Genomic DNA, 26,438 nt, shown 5'->3' with positions numbered 1-26,438 from the left:
ACCAAACACTTTAAAACTGACCTATTTCAAAACGAACTCAGAGCTTGTAACTGGAACCCCTTAAAAATACTTCCACTTAACGAAGCAGTATTATTCTTTAATTCTACTTTTCTTTCCATTTTGAATAAACATGCTCCTGAGCGTACCATTAGAATGAAGTCGAATACAGCCCCATGGCTCTCAAATGAAACTAAGAAACTAATCCTCTCTAAAAACAAGGTTTGGGCCAAATGGAGATGCCATATAATCAGCTCTGATTTTCTTCATTTTCGCCGACTTAGAAACCTTACCAAAAAAGCTATAATCACTGACAAAAGAAAGTTCTACCGTGAACTACAAGAAACCAATTTTAATAAACCAAAACAATTTTGGTCCTCAATCAATAGACTCCTATCACCAGGAACAGCCAAAACTCCCTCCCCACTAAATGCTGACCCTGACACCCCTCACCAAACTGCAAATGCTTTTAACTCTTTCTTTACTGAAACCATTCAATCTCTTGCTAGTCAACTGAACACTAATAGCTTCTACCCTCCAAACAATCTAGTAGACTCTTCTTACAACTTCTCTCTACAACCTATCTCTACCTCCTTCATCTATAGACTTATCTTCAAACTGAAACCCTGTACCCCCTCTGCTGACAAGCTCCCTTCCCTTTTTCTGCAAAAGGCAGCCAAAGAAATTGCATACCCAATAACTATACTCATAAATAGGACCATCCAAGAAGGAACCATCCCTGACATCTGGAAAGTCTCTCATATTATCCCACTACACAAAGGCGGTAACTCTATTGACTACTCTAACTTTAGAACAATTGCACTTCTCTCACCTTTAGCTAAGATTATGGAGAAATGTATTCATCAGCAACTTGTACAGTATCTCTCCCTACATAATATTATAGCTAACTGTCAACATGGTTTTAGACCCCACCATAGCACCACCACTGCCCTCCTTTCCTTTGTTGATACTATGAACAGCAATCACAATAATAACCTTTTCTCTTCTGCTCTTTTCATTGACCTCTCAAAAGCTTTTGACATGGTTAACCACTCTTCTTTAATTAACATTCTTGAATCCCTCTCATTTGATAAACTTACCATAAAATGGTTTAGTTCATATCTCAGCAACAGACAACAAGCCGTTCTTTGGGACAACCACATCTCCTCCTTACTGCCCATTTCTATTGGAGTCCCTCAGGGCTCTATTCTTGGCCCACTTCTCTTCTCCCTCTATATTAATGATCTCCACTCTGTAATTCCTCAAGCCACCTGCATTCAATACGCTGACGACTCCACTATTATATGTTCAGCATCCTCCTCTTCTGATCTAATCTCACTAACCCAAAATATCTTCAACACAGTAGAAACATGGTTTACTAGATGATACCTCCTCCTTAATGCTAAAAAAACTAAACTTCTCCTCTTCACCCCCACCACTCGTGCCTCCCCATTAAATTTGACCATCCTGTCAAACAACAACACTGTCATCTCTCCAGACTCTACAACTAAACTGCTAGGAATAACCATTGATAACAATCTCTCTTTTGATCAACACATCAACAACACCATCAAATCAGTAAACAGAAAGATTGGATCCTTATACCGTATTAAACCATTTCTCTCCCCATCTGCTAGAGCTACTATTGCCCACTCCCATCTCATATCCACTCTCTTTTATGCCTCTCCTATCTTCACTAACCTCAAGAAAACTAACCTAAACAAACTAGCAACTTGCTACAATAACATTGCCCGCTTCACCACTGGTAACCCTTTCAGAACCCATCACTGCCTTAATTTGAAACTTTTAGGCTGGCTAGAACTACAAAACTATCTTATAATCTCACAACTTACTATTGCCCACAAAATTCTGTACCAACCTGATAACACCCCTATTCTATCACAGCTTTTACTCCCTTATAACAATCTTACCTCCCTTCGTTCCTCTTGTAAACTCTTGACCAAACCCATAAAAGCTCACAACTTAGCTGGTGACTCTTTATTCACTAATACTGTAGGCCGAGTGTGGAATTTGCTACATAGGGATGTAACTCTAATCACATCCCTACCCCTCTTCAAACAACAAATCAAACTGTACTTCCAAAATCACTGGCTTTGTTCATGTAGAACACCTGACTGACTTCTCCCCCCCTCTCGACCTTTAACCCTACTTTGTGCTTATACTTAGCAATTACCTTTTCTTTTCCCTTGTAGTCCTTCTATGCTCTGACCTATTTCTCCCACCTCTCCCATCTCCTCTTGTTTGTCTTTTTTCGTTTCTTCTCTCATTTCTTGACTACTGTCTCTTCCCTCTCTTTTTACCTTACACTTTTCCTCCTTCTTCTCTACCCTCTTGTACTTTTTCTTATTATAGTAGGAGCCTTATGGCATAGCCTGTTTGTATTAAGTAAGAAGCTTTCAAACTGACCTAACTCTAGTCATGACTTCTATTGATGATGTGCCTTAATTTTTGTTAATTTTATCACCAATTTATTATTATTATTACCAATTTTTTATTACTAATTTTGTTCTTATTTTTTATTCTATGTGTTTATTAACAATATATTTCATTGTTATGTTTTATGTGGAGCTTTTCTCCCCGGGCCTCTACTGAAAATGGAAATATATCCAGCTAGACTAGCCCGGTCAACAAATGTAAAATAAAATAAAATAAAAATAAAAAATTCTGGTTAGCAGTTTCAAAGCTGCACTAAAATGAACTAAAACCTTACTCTTGCTATAGACCTCTGTGGAAGATAGTGAAAAGAATGCTACCTGATGGTCATATGTGCATTTAATAAGAAGTATTGTCATAACGTCATCTGCTTGATGTGGGATTCATGCATGCTCCCAGTGTGTCTGACACAGATAAATGTTTTGATACCTATGCAGAAGGGAACTGAAAGTACACTGCTGAATCCTACACTAAGGCATTGTACGAGCACATCTACTCATGCATGAATCGTGCCATCCCAAATAGAACCAAGATGATCTCCTCCAAAACAAGAAGTCAATCTGGTGGTCTCCCTGCCATAAACAAACTTTACAACAAAAGGAAGAAACTGTTGCAGAAAAGAGGAAAATCCCAGGATGCAAAAAACTCCTTTACCAGCCTCAGTAAGAAGCTGAGATCCTTCATAAAATCATCCAAAGCTAGTTACGAAAATAAAATTTCCAAAGATTCCAAAGACAACCACAAGGCATTCTATAGTTATGTCAAGAATCTGAATGGCAATGCTCAGATCTGCTCTGAGCTACAACAGAATGGCATTAAATATACTGATCCCAAAGATATTGCCAATATCCTGGCAGATCGATTCAGTGCTAACTTCACCACCTTCTCATCAACTAAAGGGCCCATCTCAATACTGAAATATTGCCAAATTCCTGTAATAACGGCCACACAGGTAAAAAAAACTTTCCAAAGCTAAGAATACAGCATCCATAGGACCAGACGACATCCCGGGCTGTGTACTACATGAACTACAAAATGAACTGGCACCTCACCTTAGTGCCATGTTTAATCATAGCCTCACCTCAGCCTTCGTGCCCACTGAGTGGTGCACAGCTACAGTTATCCCATGCCACAAAGGGGGATCCACTTTGGATCTTGAGAACTACCGCCCCACCAGTCTGATGAGCATGATCTGCAAGGCCATGTAAGGTATTATCGTGGAACTTATAAACAAAGACATTGGCAATCGTCAAACACTGGAGCCCACCCAGTTTGGATTCATGAAGGGCCGATCTTGTCTCCTGAACCTGATTGACTTCTTCGAATCAGTCTCCAGAGCTGTGGATGAGGGTAAGGCAGTCCACAGCCTATCTGGACCTCGCCAAAGGCTTTGACACCATCCCCCACTCTGGAATTATAGATAAACTTACTAAGCTGGGCATTAATTCCTTTGTCACTCAATGGGTTGCCAACTGGCTTACTGACAGAATCCACACTGTAAAAGTAGCCGACTCCAAATCCAGCTCCAGACAAGTGAAAAGTGGAGTACCTCAGGGTTCAGTCCTGGGACCGCTCTTGTTTTGGCATCTACTTCTCTGAAGTACAGGCCAACACTAAGGGACTCTGTCTAACAAAGTTTGCAGATGACTGAAAACTGGGAGCCATTATTGAATCCCCAGATGATGTGGATATTCTACAAAAGGGCCTTACAGAAGCAGATGCTTGGTACCAGAGCCATGGGCTCATGCTCAATGCCAAGAAATGTATAGTTATCCCCTTTGGGAAAAACATGTACCCATGAATTACTACATTGGTGGCAGTACACTAAACACCGAAAGTGTGATAAGAGACTTAGGGACACAGGTGGACAGTAGTCTTACCTTTGATAACCACATCGCCACAACAGTCAAGAAATCCTTCTATATGGCACACCTCATCACTAAGGGCTTTTCATTAAAGAAAAAAGGAGATCATTGTCCCACTGTACTCATCCCACATTAGATCCATTACAGAATACAATGCCCCGTTTGGTATGTACCTCTCAAGACATCTGCAACAACTGGAAAGGCTGCAGAAATACCTCACTAAAAGAATCAAAGGCCTAAAGCAGATGCCTTATGCTGACCATCTAAAAAAACTCCAGCTATACTCTGTCGCATATTGTCTACTCATAGGTGATCTCTGCTTAAAATACAAGGCCATGTCAAACCCAGAGCTGTTGGACATGCTACACTTAAAGAAATCTCAATACCTCAGAGCCACACTCTCCAGGGATCTAAACATTTTCATCACAATGAACAAAACATGCTGGAGGGATAGGTTCCTGACCCAGAGACTCCCCAGACTCTGGAATAGACTGCCCATACATATCAAGCAGAGCGCCTCTTTGGCCCTCTTCAAAAGGAACCTTGACGATTGGATGGGAGATAGGAAATTCACCCCGGGGATCATGTGAGTTGCCCTGCTAGACAGGGATCTAGGGAAGTAAATATTGTGGGAAGAAATAGCCAGAGAATTGTTATGGCTAGCCTTGTATAGCCCACAGGGCCAAAAGCCTAGTACTAACCTATAAACCCATGAACCATCTGCATTACACAAGAATTGGTAGTTGATGAAAGGAATCAATATGTTTATGACTTAGTTACCGGTATGGGTTATTCATCCTGTCCTGACTTATATGGCTCAGTCCACATGACACCATGAAAATGGTATAAAGTGCTTCCAATCCTCCTGTAGTGATAAAGGATCTCTTGATTTATTATGTTGTGATGCTCCTCTGTCTACACTGTGGCATGGTTGGATACGTAGCATCACTGACTACCTTGTTAGCTTTGTGCCACAATGCCAGTCCTGTAACACTTAATACTGGTCAGGCATGCACACCCCAGAATATTGTCACTTTTACTGTAAGTTGACTGCTATTACTTGACAAATTTAATTTTAATAATTTCCTGCAGGCTTATGTCATGCCTTTTAGTCACACTCTAGTATTCATTTGCATTAACATGGCTTAATTTGGTTTATTCAACATAAATATAATGGAAATTTCTTCTGCCTTCTTTCATCTCTATTCTCTCTAAACAGCAAATGATATGCCTAATTTCATGTTTATTGTAATATGATGTTCTGTCTTGTGTAACCCTACCCTACCCTACTTGTTTTATGTACTGGTTCCCCACATCCTTAAGCTAAACTAAAACTTACAATGCCAAAACAATATCCTAGTAAATGACTGCTTCTCATTCTGCTTATTCAGTGATATTTTAGTGAAGAATGTTTGAAACCATCTTTCTTGGACTTACACCTATCTCAAAGGGATCTTCCTTAATATATTTGTACTTAAGTTGAACAGCTTCATGAATGTCATTTTAATAATTCCATGAAGGTTTACATTTGTTTCTATATTTTTTTAGTTTGGAAGTGAGCAGAGTCAGAGACATAATGCAGTTCATAAGTAGTTAGATTAAACATATTTTAAACGTACGTATGTAGAAAGTGCTAAGATTTTACTTTTTCACAGTATATGCTGTGCTATATGATATCTAACATTTCTCAAATAAGTAATTATCTACCAAGCCACTGCTACTGCCCAGCCATTCTCCATTATCAAGACACAAACAATCCACGGTGTCCAGCATACAAACAGCCATGAGGGCTGTTTCTAACTCTAATCCTGGAGGCCGATTTGAAAACTCGTATCCCCCTGGGGGGTGGGGGTGGGGGTGGATACTGTGTCTTCCTCCTGATGTGTGCTTTCTGCGACCCACATGCTCACCCTACCAGGGATACAGTCACTAGTTTGGGAATTGCCAGGCCCACTTGTCCAAATCCTATTACCATTTAAGCCTCTACATGCAGGAGATGGGGGCAGTGTGCCCCATTGGAACTACCGACACCCTCCCCCTAGAATGGATGAGCTGATATAAACCTCTCATTCCCATCCTAGCCCTGCTCAGCTCATCTACAACTTGAACTTGAGCTGGTATTCTGGCTGTCCAAGTTGTTGTTAGGGCTCTGTCCCTGTATGTCACAAAGACAGTCATATTTTTGACTTTTTAACTGTTATAGCAGAAAACGTTTTTACACATGCAGACTGACAGCCACGCATTTGCGATACTGTTGTCGCCTTCCTTTCAATGCAATCATCTCAGGTGGATCGTTGCATAAGGGTAAGTATCAAAGTATCATGTCCTACGCATGTTCTGACAAAAGTTGAAGCAATATGAAAATACTGGCAGGGTAAGCTCAAAGAAAGGTAAGAATGCTCTTTAGAAATTGGTTCACTGCAAATTTTGCAATACGCTTTATTTGAAATAAAAGAATTGCTATCAGTTCATAATTAAATTTGACCAGTCATAAAAATACTGATGTCAAAAATATAATAAAATCAATTTTCTGTACACAGTATTATAATAAAGGAAATCAAAAAAGCATCTGCGGTTTAATACAAATCAAATCTCTGACAATTCTGAGGAACAGCACAAATGCACTTTAAATAGCAACGACTACGAAGAGCATTTTCAGAAGCATAAAAAGAAGCCTGCATTCATATGTAGTGCAACTCATACTTACGAAACTTTAATACAGGGGTATCTGAAGCACACTGAAAACTTTTAGTTCTGGTATGTGGATGATCATAGGTTGTGCAATATATATTATGATACTATGAAAATGTTTTGAGGATGTGTCAAACCATTTTAAAGCTGTAGCCCTTAATTTACCAGAAAAAATGTAACCAGAAACAGTCAGTAGTAAGGCCACAGGCTTCTTACAAATAGTCATTAGTAGAAGTGTTAAAGGATTGGTCCAGTCATTCTCTTCTGTAAGGCTGACAGAACAATCTCAGTTTCTTTGGATTATCTCTTTATGACTTACTTTAAACTTAGCAATGTGTCTAGTTTATCATTTCTGTACCTGGTATAATCTAAGTATCAGATAGTTCTTAAATAGAATTTATATTAAACCTAATATACTATAAGTAGCATATCATGCTGATATACAGAGGGTCCATAATGGGAGAGATTCTGCTTTAAACTGTTGAGGGGGCTGCTCTTACTGTTTTAGTGGACATGAAATTATTACATCCAAGATGTGAATTTTATTTTACAGTTTCTATCTATCAATCTATATATATATCTATCTATCTATCTAGCCATATCATTTTCTGCCTGCCCCTCTTTTTATTTTTTTGTTTATGTGATAATTATGTAAACACGTCCACTAGACAAAAGTTCCTCTTTTCAGGTGTGACTTGGGAGTACTGCCTGGCTAAGTTTTTTGTTACATCAAATAGTCTTATGCGTAGAATCAGGAGGAAGTCAAATATGGACTGAGGAACAAATCCATGAATACAATAGGAGGATTATCATCAGTGCCTACATTTCTCTCTTTCTGTACACAGACAGACACACACACATATGAATGTGTGTGTGTGTGTGTGTGTGTGTGTGTGTGTGTGTGTGTGTGTGTGTGTGTGTGTGTGTGTGTGTATGGATTCACTTTATAGCATCGAAATACTGAATTATCGAAATTCAGTATCACAAAACTATGAAGTTGTATCCCCTAAACACCGAACATACACAAATGCGAAACACAAAACCGCAAATCTACAAACTCCCATCAAACACACATCACACACAACAAAACACATACATACACCAGCGTACATGCCTCCCAACACTTCCCTACAATAAACATAACACTCATGCACACAACCAAACACATACACACACCTACCCTTAGTATATGCAGGGGGGGCAAGCCCCCCTGCACCCCCCATGTAGGCGGCTGCTCCCTCCACCCCCCCACTTATATATACTAACTCCGAAGTCACACAACATTTCAAACCGCACACAACCCAGCATCGCACATTCCACAGTCCCCTGCACAAACACACATCATATACACACAAACACCAGCACTCCTAATACTAACACATTCACACTGCACAACACCTACCCTAACCTACACCTCAAACAACCCAACACACTCAAACACACACAAACCCTCCCCAAAACCTCAAAAACAGTACACTTGCCTAACGCGCTATCCATACCGCAGGTTCGACATAATCCATTCGACACTTCCGGGTTCGCGGTTTCCGTCTGCTCGACTTTACAGGCTCGAAATTCTAAAATTTGATATTTTAACATTTCGAGCATGTAAAGTGAATCCATATAGATATATATATATATTTATATATATATATATATATATATATATATATATATATATATATATATATATATGTATAAAAAATTTGGATCTACATCAAAAGATCAAAGATCCTTATCATCGACTATCATAAGATCGAGACCAAAGCAAAGAAACCCCAGATAACCGAAAGCTTAAAACCATGAAACCCAGAACATCGAACTCTACAAGTGAGCAGAAGTCCAATCATCACTGAAAGGCACAGTTCCACAATTAAAGACTGCCAACAGCAAATAACTATCAGCGGTTTGAAATGGAGATCGTGGTACAGTGAGGATCAGGGAATTTACCCTTTTCTCACTGTAGTGCGATCTTGGAGTTGATATATATGTATATATATATATATATATATATATATATATATATATATATATATATATATATATATATATATATATATATAAAATTTAGGGGGGTGTGGGGGTGCAGCCCCCTATATGAGTGGTGCAGGGGGGTGCAGCCCACCTGCAAAACCGGTGATAGTTATTTGCTGTTGGCAGTCTTTAATTGTGGACCTGTGCCTTTAAGTGATGATCGGACTTCTGCTCACTTGTAGAGTTCAATGTTCCAGGTTTTGTGAATTTACGCTTTTGGTTATCTGGAATTTCATTGCTTTGGTCTCAGTCTTATGTAAGTCAATGATGTGGGTCTTCGATCTTTTGAAGTAGACTTATATATATATATATATATATATATAAAATCTATAGTGATGCATTTAAAAATTTTAATGTAAATTCAGTATATCTAAAATCATTTAATCTAAAACTCAAAGCATCAAAAAAAATCAAAGAAACATAAAAAACAGTATTTTTGCAGGGGAAGCCCCACTGCAACCCCTGTTTGGGGAGCTGTGCCCTCCACACTCACTGCTAATTATATATTCTAACTCCAAGATCGCACAGCAGTGCAGAAAACAACAAACTCTCATAATCCACTCTGTCACATCTCGCAAAGAACACCCACATTTCAACATACCCAACATTCATTTAGACTAATATCACAAAATTATATGTACATGGTCAAAAAAATACATTGCTGTATGAAAGAAACATCAGTCTAAAATCCAAAATTACAGCAAATACAGTTACACCACATGAGTTTCGACCAAATTTACTTATATTAAATGAATAAGCAATAAGTTCACAGCAAAAGCATCGAACCCTATATATATACATGTGTGTGTGTGTGTGTGTGTGTGTGTGTGTGCGTGTGTGCGCACGTGTGCGAGTGTGCATGCACGCGCATGTGTGTGTGTGTGTGTGTGTGTGTGTGTGTGTGTGTGTGTGTGTGTGTGTGTGCTGTGTTTGTATATACACACATTTTTGAAGTTGTGATTACAAGCCAAATAGAGGTAACATTCTTAAACAGACTGTTTTCAATAGCACAGTAATAACTCCAGCTTCATCATCTAAGTTTTAGAAACTGCATTTTTCATCATTCTTTTCATAAAATGCAGAATCATTAACAGAACTGCACATGTTGATGAAACAGAAGCCTGTCAGAGAAAGCATTACATTCCTGCCTTGTCAGCTTATACCCCTTTGCTAATTTCACAGTTTACTATGAATAGTGGTGGTGGTGCTGCGGTAGCATTGTCGCCTTACAGTAAGACGTCCTGTTTGATTCTCAGCTAGAGTGTCTTCTGTGTGGAGACATGTGTGAATGGGCGTACCTTAGTTGAAGGTTGTGTGTCAGGGCTGGCAACTCGGCACGTAAAAATCTACTGCCAATCATTAGCAGACCGGAGTTCTGCTGTGGCGACCCCTAACTGGGAAAAGCTGAAAGTCGCAACAACTATGAATAACATAATTAGATAGATATGACCAAACACTTACATGTGTGCTAAACAAATAGCATATTTATTTCAGTTTGATGACCGGGGAAGTCCACTGGGCCAAGAAGACCCCGTTTTTCAGTGGAGGCCCAGGGAGAAAATCTCCATAGACAATTGAATACAGATATATAAGTTCAAAGACAATTATAAACACAATATCAAGCATAGTATATGCATTATTCACTGGGTAAAATGAAGTACAAAGGATGAAAATATATACAACTGAATGCATAGTAGCTGTAGTGGTATTGCACAAAACATTACATATTTGGTCTGTGACTAATTAAACTTTTGGGGAATTAAGGGTTTCTAGATTTCAGAAGTAGATGGAAGCAAAGATACAATTAACAGAGGACGAATGCATCTAGTAGATAGTAGGCAAGTGTGTGGGAAGTCGTGAATATGTTATAGAGTGGCTGTAAGTATATTTTAGAAGGCACAAAGGCTAGTTGTTATTTTCAGAAATGTGCTAGTTACTATTTCAGAAGTGCAAGTTTCTAATAAAGTGTAATAAGAGGAGAATAAAATAGCAGTTTAGTACTGGACTTGGTGGTTTAGTAGATTGGAAGGTGGTGAGAAGTGTTTGGGAGCCGAATGGTTGGGAGTGGAGGGAGTCAAGTGGGTATCTGTAATGTTGGAAAAAGAAAACATCAGTGCCACTTATATCAACTAGAAGCCATACAGATTCTGTCAAAAAATATTTGTTTTAAGTTAAGGGATTCTTTTGAAGGACAGATGTTTTTTCTGTAACTTTGATGTACATGACATAAAACAACCACTGAATATGTCTTAAACATGCAGGGTGTAGGTGTAATAAAATAAATAATTTTAAACTAGCTTTCTCTGTAGATCCTAATTAGTTTTATGTGTAGCTCTGTTGTTGTCTAATGTGTGTGTGTGTGTGTGTGTGTGTGTGTGTGTGTGTGTGTGTGTGCACGCGCGCGCTTGTGCACTATGACATGTCATGAAAGGGTCTTTTAAATGTGCTTACATAAATTGCATTACAGGTACAGCTTGAATGTAAGTGTCAGACTCAATCAGAAGCACACCATAGCGCTAGTTTTAATAATATGTTTAGTATTAAGCCATAATATAATTATGTTAGTTTTCTTTTACTTCTAGCATAATTTTAACATTAATACATAATATTAATGCATAATTCTGATCATTCTGTGCTGAAGACTAAAGGCATTAAATGCACATTCACATGTTCCTTTGAAAATAAAATAGTTGTGTGACATATTTATCATCTTAAATGTTATATACTGTCAAAAGCACATGCTGCAGTTACAAAATGTTTATTTAGACTGATGAAGCCTTAAATGGTACAGGTTTACTAAATATTTTTATATGGATTCCTAGTGTTATCTTCTTTGTATATTACATGCAGGAAGAACCTTAAATTCCATCACACTGTTTTAACTAGTTAGACCACAGTTTAGTCCCTCTACAGAAAGACACATCGTAAGATGGTTAAGTATTACTTTCCAAAGCAGTCTATCTAGTCACCTAAGAGTGTTTCTTACCCTGAAAACATGCACACACATATGAGCACCATACATCAGAACACCGGTCAGTGCATTAGAAGAATTCCATGTCTCCTTGTTTTCTAGAAAGAGAAAGAATCGCTGCCCTTCAAGCAAAATTAGTAGTATTATGACAGAGATAGATGGCTCTAATCATGATCTTGTTCTGAACATGATTTTGACATCTTTTCAAGCACTTCTAATTTCCAAAGATATATCATCATCATCATCATCATCCTCATCATCATCATCATCAATTCCGTTTCCCCATTTCTACAGGGGGCTATAGTGTTACACAGATAACTACCTAATGGTGGTTTAGTCATGTGCAGGAAAACAGAAGATGAGTTGATAGAGCAGATTTACTAGAGATGGGAAGAAGGCAAGAGGAGACAAGGATACCCAGGCATGAACTGGAGAGATTGCATGTGAGAAGATGACTGACAGTAAGGCATGACTGTTAAAGAATTTAGAAAAGGGGCACTGAATAGAGAGAAGTGGTGGCAGTTGATGTGACACCTTAGCTCTATATAAAAATGGAAGTAAAGGGGTTGATGATATTGACAATGTTCGAATGCTGGTAGGGTGACTAATAGCTTGGAAGTTGTGCAGATTTAGTTGCTGAATTTGACTGGATTGTTTGATATACATATATATATATATATATATATATATATATATATATATATATGTGTGTGTGTGTATATATATATATATATATATATATATATATATATATATATATATATATATATATATCTTCTTCTTTCGGCTTTTCCCAGTTAAAGGTCACCACAGCAGATCACCTGTCTGCTCATGACTGGCAGTGGAGTTTTATGGTGTTGAGTTGCCAGCCTGGCACCTAACCTTCCACGGAAGGTGCACACACACTCACACGGCCAATTTAGAGTATCCAGTCCACCTACAGCATGTCCTTGGCATGTGGGAAGAAACCGAAGCACCTGGAGAAATCCCACACAACCACAGGGAGGACATGCAGACTCTGCACAGAAGGCATCCAAGCTGAGGATCGAACTGGAGAACCTCTTGCTGTGAGGCGGCAACACTAACCACTGCACCACTGCGGCCATCTATATATATATATATATATATATATATATATATATATATATATATATATATGTATGTATGTATTTATGTATATATATATATATATATATATATATATATATATATATATATATATATATATATATGTATGTATGTATGTATTTATGTATATATATATATATATATATATATATATGTGTGTGTGTGTGTGTGTGTAAGGAACATTTACAAATGGTCACTGTTAATGAATCAAGGTATCTGTATGACCAGTAGAAAGTCGTACAGTTTTAAATCAGACATCACCCCAATACAATACACTGTGGAGGGGTGCCATGGGTCATGGCTGACATTTACACAGGTGACAGAGCATACAATAACATGCCACAAAGTCAGTTGGGCAGATGTTGGTGGATCTATCACAGGGGTTGAAGTGGGGGACCACAATGAGTTAGGTAAAGGGGACCACCAAGGATAACAGGCTTTGCAACCACTTGTGATAGGAACGGACACCACTGCATGATCTGGTGTTAATGCTGCATGCTGATGAGGCTAATAGGACTTGTGGCCTCTTACGATAGTGACAAAGTATTACTGCATGACTTGGATCTGTATGCACTATGCTGGTGGGAGCTGCTAGGGTTTGTTTGGCCTCCTATGACAGGGATGGAGTACCACTAAGTGACCTGACCTGGATGTAGATCCATGTGAATGCCCATGATGAGGGGTGCCAGGAATCTGATCAACTAATATTGATGGTGCTAAGCATGTACTCTGCAAAGGTACTGCTACATGTCCAACATACAGATTATATTTTACAAAGAAAAACATAAATTAGTACAACTGTTTCAGAAAAATGACAGAAAAAAATAGCATTAACATGATTGTATAAAAATATGTTCAGGTAAATACAAAGTGGACAGCATCATGCCAACTCTGGAGGGCCATCCCTGTGGTAGGTTGCTCCATTCCCTGTCAGTCTGCCATGCTTTGTATTTGGCTAGGCCAGTCATATCTGTGAGGTGCCAGTGACATGGGCCCATTGTTCTGCCCCCCCTCTCCTGGACACAAGGACTGTCTCACCTGATTCTGTAACTATTTGCTGTCTCTGTCTAATAGATTTAGGCCTTGCTGCCTGAAGTCTTGGAGCGAGATATGATTTCATGTAGTGCTAAAAGTTTTCAGCCTCTGCAAAATGGATGTCTTCTAAAAATGCTGACTCCTGTATAAATATATGATGGAACATAGATACACATATTTATTATCATTGCAAATGGTATGTGTATAGATAGTGGGAGTGTACCCATTTCACACAGGCAGCTATTTACAGTATGTAAGCTGTAGCAGTCTTGTTATGGTAAAGCACAGTCATTTATGACAAAGGCAAGCCTTTAAAATGGTCACGTGAGATATTTTGCATGATAAAATCACAGTGTGCAAACTTGTGTATGACTGACACATGACTGGATGCAAATGTCAGAACTGGCTAAAAGGGAAGGGGACCGTAGGCCCTGTTGTTGACTGACTGGAACACTGCCAGAGTTATTTATGTATATTTGTTAGCCATTGCTGAATGTCTATGAAACATACTCACTGGAAAGACCACATCTGGCATGTTGTACATGTTATCAAAATGCAGCTGTTGCCCTGGAAAAAGGTCCTGCTTTCATGTGTCCTGTACTAGTTACCTCCCACAATGTCTGCTTCTGCCTCTGCCTCTACTCTTGGTAATGTTTAAGGTACATTGCTAGTCCTAACAGTATTCCCCCAGCTGTAAGTAACTGCAGGGTTGTGAGCAGATATTTCCCCTATGCAGCATTTGAGAAATTAGCTTGGTTATATTGGTGTGTGATGAAAAGGATAACATTTTCTGATTATGTAATATGTCATAAAATGCAGCCATATAGGACCTGTTCACAAGTAACCTTTGCCAAGCTCAATAGCCCATCATTAGACTATAACAATATACTATCAAACCTGACTATTCCATCAGCCATCTGATGTATGAGTACAGTTAGTCAAAAATTAAAAATATGCACTTTACAATACAAATTCAAATCTATCTATATCTATATCTATAGCTATACTATATCTATAGCATAGAAAATAACTTCCCAAGGTATTCTGTACTATATGTGTTGTTGTTTTTCTTCTAAATTGCAAAAAAAAAGAGAAAAAAAGTGGCAATGCATTTCCAAACAGTGCTAGGTGTCTTGTAATATGAATGACGACATGGTGCTTCACAGGGAAATGAATATGACATGAGTGTTTTTGGATCATCCAGCTGTGGCCTTATGCACCATAGTATTCATATGCAGCTGGTTCATTAGGCACACTTTATGCAGCATCACTTTTTAAACACATGGTGGACACCTGCTTATGGCAACATGCCATAGGACTTAGTAGAGCAGTCCTAGGCAAGCAGCTACTTGCACTTCACAAAGAAAAAGGGCTAGCTTCATCTATCTGGGAGGGGATGTTGAGGACAAGGGAAGTCTGAATGAAGAGGTCAAAGCTAGAATCAGAGGGGTTTCAGCCAAATGGCATAGAGTCTCAGGTGTAGCATATGACAGAAGAATGCCAAAGAAGCTGAAAAGTAAGGTGTACAAGACAGTGATGTGACCAGTACTACCGTATGGTACAGAAACCTGGGCAGTAAAGGCAGAGCAGATGAAGAAGCTAGAGGTGATGGAAATTAAGTGCCTGAGAAGGGTGGTAGGATGCACACTGTGGGACAAACGAAGAAATGAGGACATAAGAGCAGAAGCCAAAATAGCTCCAATTGCAGAAAAGATGAAAGAGAACAGATTATCGTGGTTCAGACACATGTGCAGAAAAGCAGAAGACAATCTGTTGAAACAGATTTGGGACAGACAGGAAGAAGGTAAGAGGAAACAAGAGCATCCAGCAAAGAGATGGATGGATTGTGTAAAAGAAGATCTATGACAGTCAGGCATGAGTGTTGAAGAAGGCAGGAGTGTGGCACTGAATCGAGAGAGTTGGCGACAGTTAACACTATACCCTGACCCCATGCAGAAAATGGGAAAAGGGGGGTCTGATGATCATGATGATGATTACTCTCAGTGTAAGTGACCACTGTTTGTCTGTTTATAGGTAGGCCTTACACTGATGTTAGTCACTTACACTGGGAGCAAATCTTTCAGAATCAGGGTAGACTTATACTGAGAGGAGCTATTTTGGAATTTGCCCCATAAATAATTATGTGCCAACTTGCTGAGCTCTGAGGACAGTAGTGGAACTACGGATACTACTTTGAGTACTGCAGATCAGAGACCTCCTGAAATGTCTGTGAGAGAAGAACTATGCTGCATGTCCTTCCCAGGAATTTCAGGGAGTGCCAAGAAGGTGCATGCCTGTCACAACCTGGGCCAGCAGCTGAGAAAGGCTACGGATATTCCATCATCTAGCGAGCAGTGCAGGCATCATTATGCTGACCTGGAGTATCAGTACTCTGACTTGCTGCAAGAGTGCGAAGGAAAGGTCCAAACACAGTGTCCAAATATGTACAATAACCATATGTTTAAAAAGATGCCTTCATGCTGACTGTGAAAGTGTCCAGATATGTACAGTAACTATATGCTTAAACACACACCTTCAGGCTGGCTGTGAATCAGTCAATCAAGTAGTTGTATTTTGCACAGAGGTAGCATGGTGGGAACACATTTTTGAAAGTGTCGTTGTTGCATGCCAGGAATGCATTATACAAACTTGCATGTCGGAATATGTTTTTAGATTCATTTGCAATGTTTAAGCCACTGAATATATGTAAGAGAGGCAGTCACTGTAGCTGTTTTATGTAAACATACTGATGAACACAGGATAATGATGTCTATGTAAGTGGCACACATTATCTGGAGCAGGATAGGTACATGTAGCACATGGCCAGGGACTGTTTGACATATGGTGTTGTCACTAGCTCAGTAGATTTGCTACAGTCATTGCACAGGAATAACCAGCAGAAGCAAAAGTGCTTCACATTGCTTGTGGCACTGACAATCCTGCATTGTTCTGGCTGCTTCTTCTTTCACCTGTTCCACTGTCCTGTTGTGTATCTTTACCTTACAACCCATGAAGAGTGATAGGTAAACTAAGTGGGCTGCCACAGGTGACAACAAAGATTGATGTCAGGACAGAGTGGGTATGATTAGTATACATCTTATAGTATATTGTGTATCACTTATATGCCACACTTTTGTCAGTCTTCCCATTCTGTCTCCACTATGTAGGTCCAGGTGAAGAGGAAGCAGAGACACAGCCACCATCACCACAGCTGGGTTCTGTTGTTGACATATTTGTTCATCTGGCTGATCCAATACATCAGGCTAGGACAGGGTAGCCAGGTCCATGACTTTAGCTGATCAGGCCCTTTAGATGGTGATGGTTCTCTATAGATTTCCCTATAAGCTGGACTGGCTGCCCCTGGCAGCCAACACATTACTTTGTGCCCTAGATGACATTACCTTCTTCCTACTGTCGCTTGTCTTTATCCAAAATGTAGGGCCAAGACACTACAATCATAATCTTCTATCTATCTATCTATCTATCTATCTATCTATCTATCTATCTATCTATCTATCTATCTATCTATCTATCTGTCTGTCTATCTATCCTTCTATCTATCTACTAACTTTGTATTTGCTGCACCTTGGGGAAAGGGGGCAAACACAGAAGTAAAAACAAAAGCTGGATTTTATGTGTACATTGAGACTTGTAATTAACCACAAGACTCATTTTCTCAGTGTACCCCCTGCCTAAAACAGCCTTTATTCCATTTCCTTGATATGAATATTGTAAATGTTTTTACCACTGAAGCTCCTGGACAACACGGGGAACTGTCCCCTGAGTATATTCTTATTTAGATGATAAGGTTGACATTGATTAATTAACCTGAAGTAGTTTATTCCTTTGTGGGTTTCTTATTTACATATTTCTTCAGTTTCCCTTTTTGTTCTTTAAGAAGTATACCAGGAGATGCTATTATTGAATTACAGCACAATAGTCCTGGTTTAATTGTATGTTTAATATTAAGCCTAGAATGGAGTCCAAGGGTACTGGTGAATGCAATTCTCTTTAACAAGTACACTGGTTGGGTTACAAATCGATCACATTTAATGTTAATGGATCTCAAAGGCACATACGCTGTAGTTCTAGTATGTGTAATTTTATAATGATTAAGCATTCAGTTGTGAAAACTAAAAATATTCTGTATAATATTCCATATATATATTTGTTTTATATTATTACTTGTATGCAAGTAATTGTTTATTTTCTATACATTTCCATGTCTTCTTGTGATGTGTTGTACATATCCATAAATGCTCATTTGTTTATGTAAAAATAGGGCCCTATAGACTGTCCATGTGAAGACCTCTGACCTACAAAAGCTGAGGGATCAGATCATCTGAGGTGATGTGTATCATACAATATGTCCTTGAGTTTCATGATTGATTAAGCATTCAATTGTGAAAACTAAAACTGTTCTGTATAATATTCCATATATATATTTGTTGTTTTTATCTAGGTTCAGTGTGCCATTTTTATATTATTACTGGTATGCAAGTAACTGTTTATTTACTATACATTTCCATGTCTTCCTGTGATGTGTTGCACATATCCATATATGCTCATTCATTTATGTAAAAAGATGGCCCCTGTAGACTGTTCATTTGAAGGCCTCTGACATAAAAATGCCAAGGGATCAGATCATCTGAGGGAATGTGTATCATACAATGTGTCATTGAGTTTTATGATCCAGAATACTCTTCACTAGAGGGAAAAGCTCTACATGGTGGGAGAAAGCCCTGCTGAGCCCTCTCCCCTACAATGATCTGCAAAGGTGTAATGGCATCAGTGATGTCAGGGAGTAACAAATGCACTGCTGAGCCCTCTCCCCTACAATGACCTGCAAAGTGAAATGGCATCAATGATGTCAGGGAGTAACAAATGCACTGCTGAGCCCTCTCCCCTACAATGACCTGCAAAGTGAAATGGCATCAATGATGTCAGGGAGTAACAAATGCACTGCTGAGCCCTCTCCCCTACAATGATCTGCAAAGTGAAATGGCATCAGTGATGTCAGGGAGTAACAAATGCACTGCTGAGCCCTCTCCCCTACAATGATCTGCAAAGTGAAATGGCATCAATTATATCAGGGTATAACAAATGCACTGCTGAGCCCTCTCCCCTACAATGATCTGCAAAGTGAAATGGCATTAATGATGTCAGGGAATAACAAATGCACTGCTGAGCCCTCTCCCCTACAATGATCTGCAAAGTGAAATGGCATCAATGATGTCAGGGAGTAACAAATGCAAGAGTGATGCCGAGGAGTTTGGACATCTTCCACTTATGACAGGACAATACCAAAGATCCAGTCACTGAAGGCAGCTTGAGACATTCAAACTGTAATACAAGGACCTGGCTTTCAGGAGAAATAAAACAAGACATAGACTGGGATACAAACAAGACTGACCCATGACTGATTGTAATTAACTTATCTACTCCTCCACTTCACAGGTGCAGGTTTAGAAAACAATGTCCTATTTCATTTAGTCTTTCACAGATGGTTGAGCATTTCTGCAGTGAGCATTTCCATAGTTAAATCTTAATGGTTTTACAGAAAGCTCTGTCCTGGTTGCAAAAGCTTTGTGAGGGATGTGTCAGAATAGCCAGGTGTGGGTGTGTGTTTTTATTGGTGTAGGTTAAATACATCTAATCTGAATATGACCAAATGTCCACCGATGGGGTGGGAATGGAATATCGACACTGGCTAAATAAAATAAAATGATTTTTCTAAACGCTACACTAGTTGCCCTATTCCCCTGGAGAAGACGGGTAGGTAAGTTAATTACAGTCCGCTGTGTTTATATCAAAATCCGTTTTCCACTTATGAATGGAAGGACAACCTGAAGTAACACAGATAATGTAAAGCATATTAAATTACTGCTGAGTAATAAGAAGTAAGTAAAATAGTTTGTGTTACCTTAATATGAAGAGGTCTGGCTCATATCTTATGACAGCAAACAGCTGCACTGTGTTGTCATGTAGAGTCTCATTCAGTTCAGTACTGTCACTAAAACAGATAAACAGAAACTATTTATTATTTCAGCAAAGTAAGAGCATAGGCCACATGGCAACCTTTACACAGTCTTTAAACAAATTCTTGATGCCATGTAATTTTTTTTCTGTGGTTATTTCTGGAATATACTCTTGGCATATTTTATTGTAGAAACTTAATCAGTGCACTTATATAATTATGTACTGAAGTTATTACCTGATGAAACCATAAATACTAGTCCTTTAATCCGGTGAATACTGCTCTATGCTGATGTGTCTCAAACGTATTGCTTGTAATTACTTGTCTATTTTTAAATTTGCATTCTGTATAATTGTGCCACACATCTTGTTATCATGTTACATATTCCATTATATGAGCTAAGTCAAAACTGAAGTGGATAGTAGAATCATTCTGACTACATGATTACCAAATAAATACATAAATAACATAAAACAAAACATAATATACTTTTGGCTTGCTAAGAAAGACTCTTCTAGGTGGACATAGAGCATGGGAGATCCCTATCAGGATTGTGAGAGCCAAATTTGCAATTCTTAAAACTCTGTAAAAGGAATTGTACTCCAAACAAAATCACAGCAAATTTCAGCATTTAGAAGTTATACTATTAATGCATTTTTGCAAGGGGTTGAAGACTTCAAACACCTACACCCATGATATGAAGGACTACACCCTCCACAAACCAACTGCTTATGTATACTAACTCTGAGACTGCTGTACCTAAGAGTAGGTACTCCAATGTGTGACTAACTTGGACATAGATTTTATATATATATATATATATATATATATATATATATATATATATATATATCTAGCTACTCTTTATATTTTCCCAAATGAATAATGATGTCCTGTATCCAAATAGGACATTGAGGGTCAAGCATTTATAAGCTACCTCTTTCCATAAGGGACATGGATGTCAAGCCCAGCGTAAATTTCCTATTCCCCACCCACTGGTCTAGGTTGTGCTTAAATTGGTTAATAGGTGAACTCAGCTTCACGTGGATGGGATACCTGTTTCATAGGAAGGTCAGTCTCTGGTGTACATATCTGTCTCTCTAGCATGCTCTGTTTACATCACAGACAAAATCCAGGTCCCTATACCTTGTATTTCCGGTATTGTTTGACTTACAAATATGCAGGAGATTCATTAGTGTGAGGTTTGCGGATGGCTTGTAATCCAGGCATAGATCACTTCCCTGCAATCTATAGGAAACTGAGTAGTGGGAAAGGGCTTTAAGGCACACTGCATAAGGCAGGTTTGTTATGCCTAGTATTCTATTTGTAAGGAACCTCTGAAGTTGCTCTAGCTGCTGCATGTGCCTGGTCAGATACATACCAAAGGGGGCACTGTACTGTATGATTGGTCTGATAAGGGCCAAGTACAGTGGGATAATGACCTCTTTGGACCTAGATTCCATGCCCTTCTTATAAGTTGCACAACATAAAAGGATTTCCTCACCACTGTGGCCACATGGTGGTTGAAGGTAAGGCTATTGTCTACGTGAGTGCCCAGATCCCTGACTACTGGGTTGACTCTTAGAGGCTTACTATCAACATGGCAATTAGCCAGGATGATTGGCTTCCTGAAGAGTACATTTATGCATTTCTTAGCATTGAGTTTAAGACAATGGCTTTGGCACCACTTATTAGTTAGAGATAGGCCTTCATGAAGAATGCCAGTGTTTGCAGCGGAGCCGATGAAATCCCCCAACTTGCAATCATATACAAACTTAGTCAGCCATAAACCTTCAGCATTTGCTTCCACTTCAGCAAATAGATGTCAAAAAGAAGTGGGCCCAGTACCAAGCCCTGAGGGGCTCTGATAGTTACTGGCCTCTTGGTGGAGGTGGCCTCACCTATTTTGACCTCCTGGGTACTATCAGTGATCTAGCCGGCTGTCCATCAGGTGATAAAAGGGTTTAAATCTAATTTAGTGAGCTTGTCTATAATGCCTGAATGGAGTATTGTAACAAAAGTCTTGGCCAGGTTGAGTTAAGTTGTGTGCACAGTCTTATCTTCATCCAGTGCTTTGATGACCCTCTCAAAGAATTCCACCAGATTTAATAGGCAAGACTTTCATTTAACAAAGCAGAACTGTTATGGGTTCAGCATTTGGAGTTTACCTATGTCCTCATTTATCATGTCCATAATGATTCTTTCCATGGCTGGTCAGACTTATGGGCCTGTAGATACCCAAATCGGTGGTTGGACGTCCTTTGGGCAGGGGAATGACTGTAGCTTTCTTCCATTCCTTGTGCTCAAAATCTGACTGTAGGCTGCAGTTGAGAAGTGATTCAAGTGGACCAGAGAAGTCATGTTTCATGCTATTTAGTAAGCATCTTGGGATGTTATCTGGGCCCGTTGATGCAGTGTTTTTGGCTTTTGAAGTCCATTGATGACTTGTTGCCTAGCAATGGTTGTGGGGATTGTGGTATACGGCATTTCCTTTGGACTACTGGGGGGGGGGGGCTAGGGGGAGAAATTTGAGCTGAACCTGTCAGCCAGAAGATTGGCAATGGCCTCCAGTTCAGTGTGGGTGATGGCATTCACAATAAATTCTGGGCATTGTTGTGTATTTCCCTTGAGGTCACATATATAGCTGTAGAAAGCTTTGTGTTTGCCCTTTGCTTGAGAAGGTATTTTATTTCTTCAAATTTAGCATTTGGAGTATTAATGAACCCTCTTAGCTGCCTGTTTAGGTTGGTCAGGGGGATTTTAGTATGTTAGACTTCATTCCTCATACTCTTAGCGAAGATTTTTTTCTTTTGTTGTATAACCATCATAATCATTGTTCTACAGATTGCTGTTGTGGTTTATGGAATATAAACTGTCATCCCAGAATGAGCACAAAGGCCAAGATATTTATGTAAGTAGTTTGGTTAAAAGAAATCTTCAATGTAGAGAATGATATAACTGGGTGTCTAATTATAACCATATTGTTACGAGCTTGAGAAATGGATGTCACGAAATTAACATAGACAACAAAGTATATGAGGTGTATAATAGGTTTTAAAGCTGTTACCTGTTTAGCTTTGAGCTTTGTTTCTTATTTTTGTTTATATGGCAGCTCAGGGTGTGCTACAGCTTTTAAATTGCTAGTTTTGTTTTGATGTAGTTTTGTGGTGACTGTCATCCATGTGGCAGCACAGTGTTCATCTGGCTTTATATCAGTGTGACTTATACTGGTGACTTATACTGGTGAGATCAGACCACAAACTAATCTCACTGGAGGTCCTCATCCCGCCCCCACCCGAAATGAAAATAGTAAATAGTAAAAGAACTTCTCGAAGAGCTTCTAAGACTAGTGTGTGGTCCTTTAAGGCCCTCCTCCGGGGCAACCCCGCTCAACATTACAAATCACTTCAAAAAACCTACTTACAAACCTACCAGGGCAGCAAGGACAAGGCTGCATGGATCCAACAAAAACCAACCAAAAAAAAAGACAAGGCAAACCAAAGGCCAAGCCACAAACCAACAAAAGCAAACATAAACCCACAAACAAACAGAAAAGAAATACAAGAAAGAGAGAAAAAAAAGGTAAGAGGTAAGACACCAAGATCTAAGTAAAGAAAAAGCTAAGAGCTCCATTTTTAAATAAAAAAAAGCTAAAGACCAATAGAAAACAATAAAAAGAAGTCTCTTAGCATGTTTGTGAACCTAGGAGGAAACTCCCAGATATGCTCAGAATTAGTTCAAAATGATGTGAAGATTACTGAATGATGAGATCAACATTGACATAAACACACTTGACATCAACAGTCTTGCCCTCTTACCCAAAGGAGAGATCCCTCCCCTACCCCTCCCCAAAACCCAAAGATCCCTCCTTAACGTTTCACATCTCTAACCCAAACATCTCTAGCAAAGGGTGAGAACTGCTCTCTCCAGCATCCATGCCGTGTGCTCCATGGGATGGACGGTGAATCCACGGCTGCTGTTTAATCCGAACTCAGCGAGGGAGTTACCTCCAGTTACTGTTACAGCCACCTCCGGTCCACTCCACCCCACTCATTACCTCTCCCAGGGCGCTTTGGCCCCTCCCCACAAACCTGGCAACCCTTACAACCCTGGACCATTTATGTCCCATTAGCTTCATAAGCCTTGATTACAAGCCCATGAGAATAATAAATTAAGAGGGATTTATATTTGGTTGATCAAACATTCATTTAAGGAATTCTTTACTTTTTTGGCTGAATTTCTTTCTTTTCTCACAAAGCAAATTGATTTGGGAAACCAAGGCCAGTCATTCCTGGCTGACCCAATACTGGCTTTGGCGCCAATTACCGTCATGCTTATGGTGAAAAAACCCACTACAAAACCACAGAAAAAAATACCAAAGGCAAGAATCCAAGAAAAAAGGTGGCTGAGATGTCCCAGGGGCTGCATGTTGCTGGGCACAGTGTCCACGCGGGCAGCCTGTTCACAAGTGTCATGTCACAAGAGTCCTTCTGTCAGACTCAGTGTGGCCAGGAGGTTTTGTCCTAGAAAAAACACATCTGGGGCAACACAAGGGGTTATACAAGCAAAAACAATAGCTGCAAGAAGTCGAACACATCTGAACACAGATATCCTCTGCATCAGTCTCACAACAGGAGAAACACAGGATAACCAATGCCTGGTGCCATAACTGTTAAATGCCAAGAAATGGTCGGACCGCGGGAAACCAAAGCCATCCCTATACCATATAGGTATTAACTATGATCACATAACCTTCAAGGACCTGGTTATCCAGAAGAACAGTCCCAGAGCACAATATAGTCATAATTGGAAGTCATATTGCTAAAGGAATTAATTCAGTTAAATATTTTCAAAGAAATCAGATCAAGGTCCTTATACAGTATCAACATCTCTTATGAATCAGACCAATGATTGAATGGGGACACCATCATACCACTGACATGCACCCGACAAATGCATACACCCCATTCTGCACCAAATGGATTAAAAGGAAAAAAAAGCTCAAAGAAACCTTGAAAGTAAAACCAAAAAAATCAAAGATGCCTTAAAATCAAAAAACCTAAACAGATGTAGGTGACCTGCTTACTCCTATATGCTGCCTGACTTGAAGAACATGTTTCATATCAAAAAAAACGGCATGCTCATGGTCAACAAGGGGAGACTGAAAAGAGATTAAACCGACCAGATTTGTATGAGGCGCTGGCCTTCAAGGGTTATTTTAGGGAAGAAGGCTGGGTTGGTGATACAAAACTAATGTTACTGTGAGAGCACTCATTGCCCTTTGGAGAAGAGGAAGGAATGCTGGATGGAGATCGCAAGATACATTCTAGGGTTGAATCAATGATGGGCAGACGCGAGAGGCACAGCAAGCATGGGCATAGTTTCGACAGAGGCACAGCAAAATCTAGCCACAACAAATGGGCTAAAAAGGGGTGGCGAAAATGAGCGAACTATGTCTATGAACCTATGAATGTAACCTCCAAAAGACCTAAGAATGTAGCTATAGTAATATAATACATGGGATTTGCTGATTTACACTCTAAAATCAAGTGAAAAACATTGTTATAGTTTTAGAAAGGTTCTAATATATGAACAATTCTCCTAATGACTCTCATGTTGCTACACAGATGGCAGCCATGTTGCTACACAGATGGCAGCCACCACAGAAGTTCATCTGAAAGCAGATGTTGTCTTTGAAAACTGTTAAAGACACTTTCCGATGCCACAAAAGCAACAAGTAAAATAAAGTGTGGCAGCAGAAAGGGTCTAACAACTTTTAAAGCTGATCTCTTTTGGCCACTTTTTGTATGGCAATGAGGTGTGTTACATCTTTAAATGATAAACAAATCGCACTCTTACACTTTTTTAAACCAGTGATATATCACGGAAACAAAAACTCTCCATGTATGACAGAAAATTATAATCAGTTCTCAGGTCATAGCTTCATTTTGTTACATACCTTTGCAGTCATTATTTATTGTACACACATTTCTCTCAATATTTGTTGTAATATCTGTCCATATAATTGTAGTCCCTAGGCTAATTTTCGCAACTCAGCTCATACTTCATGACAATAAATTTTCTTGTATGAGAATCAAATAGTCTTTGAAATATCTCACTAAGTTTTTGGTTTAAATAATCTTTTCAGTAATAAGTGAAAAGTGACATATATGGCTGTGGATATTACAGTGAGTGGAGAATTTCATGTTTTACAGATTTTTACTTAATGTTACTTAATATTTGATAAATTTTACAATACTCTTCTGATATAAAGTGTTTGTTGGTCTCG

The 26,438-nt window shown here is 39.1% G+C and overlaps 1 protein-coding gene across 1 annotated transcript in view; it reads right to left on the bottom strand.

Annotated features, from left to right (window-relative positions):
• The window catches only part of ITGA10 (integrin subunit alpha 10), an 837,220-nt gene that overhangs the window by 120,115 nt on the left and 690,667 nt on the right, over nt 1-26,438 (bottom strand). The window contains exon 23 of the mRNA XM_044079978.1: nt 20,096-20,185. Within this exon, the coding sequence (XP_043935913.1) occupies nt 20,096-20,185 (90 nt within the window). The remainder of the gene's footprint in view (nt 1-20,095; nt 20,186-26,438) is intronic.

The sequence above is a fragment of the Protopterus annectens genome, chromosome 8.part0, assembly GCF_019279795.1.
Source record: "Protopterus annectens isolate FY-2018-M chromosome 8.part0, PAN1.0, whole genome shotgun sequence".
Lineage (NCBI taxonomy): Eukaryota > Metazoa > Chordata > Ceratodontiformes > Protopteridae > Protopterus > Protopterus annectens.
The sequence above is the reverse complement of the archived record's forward strand: the minus strand, read 5'-3'. Positions and strand labels throughout refer to the sequence as shown.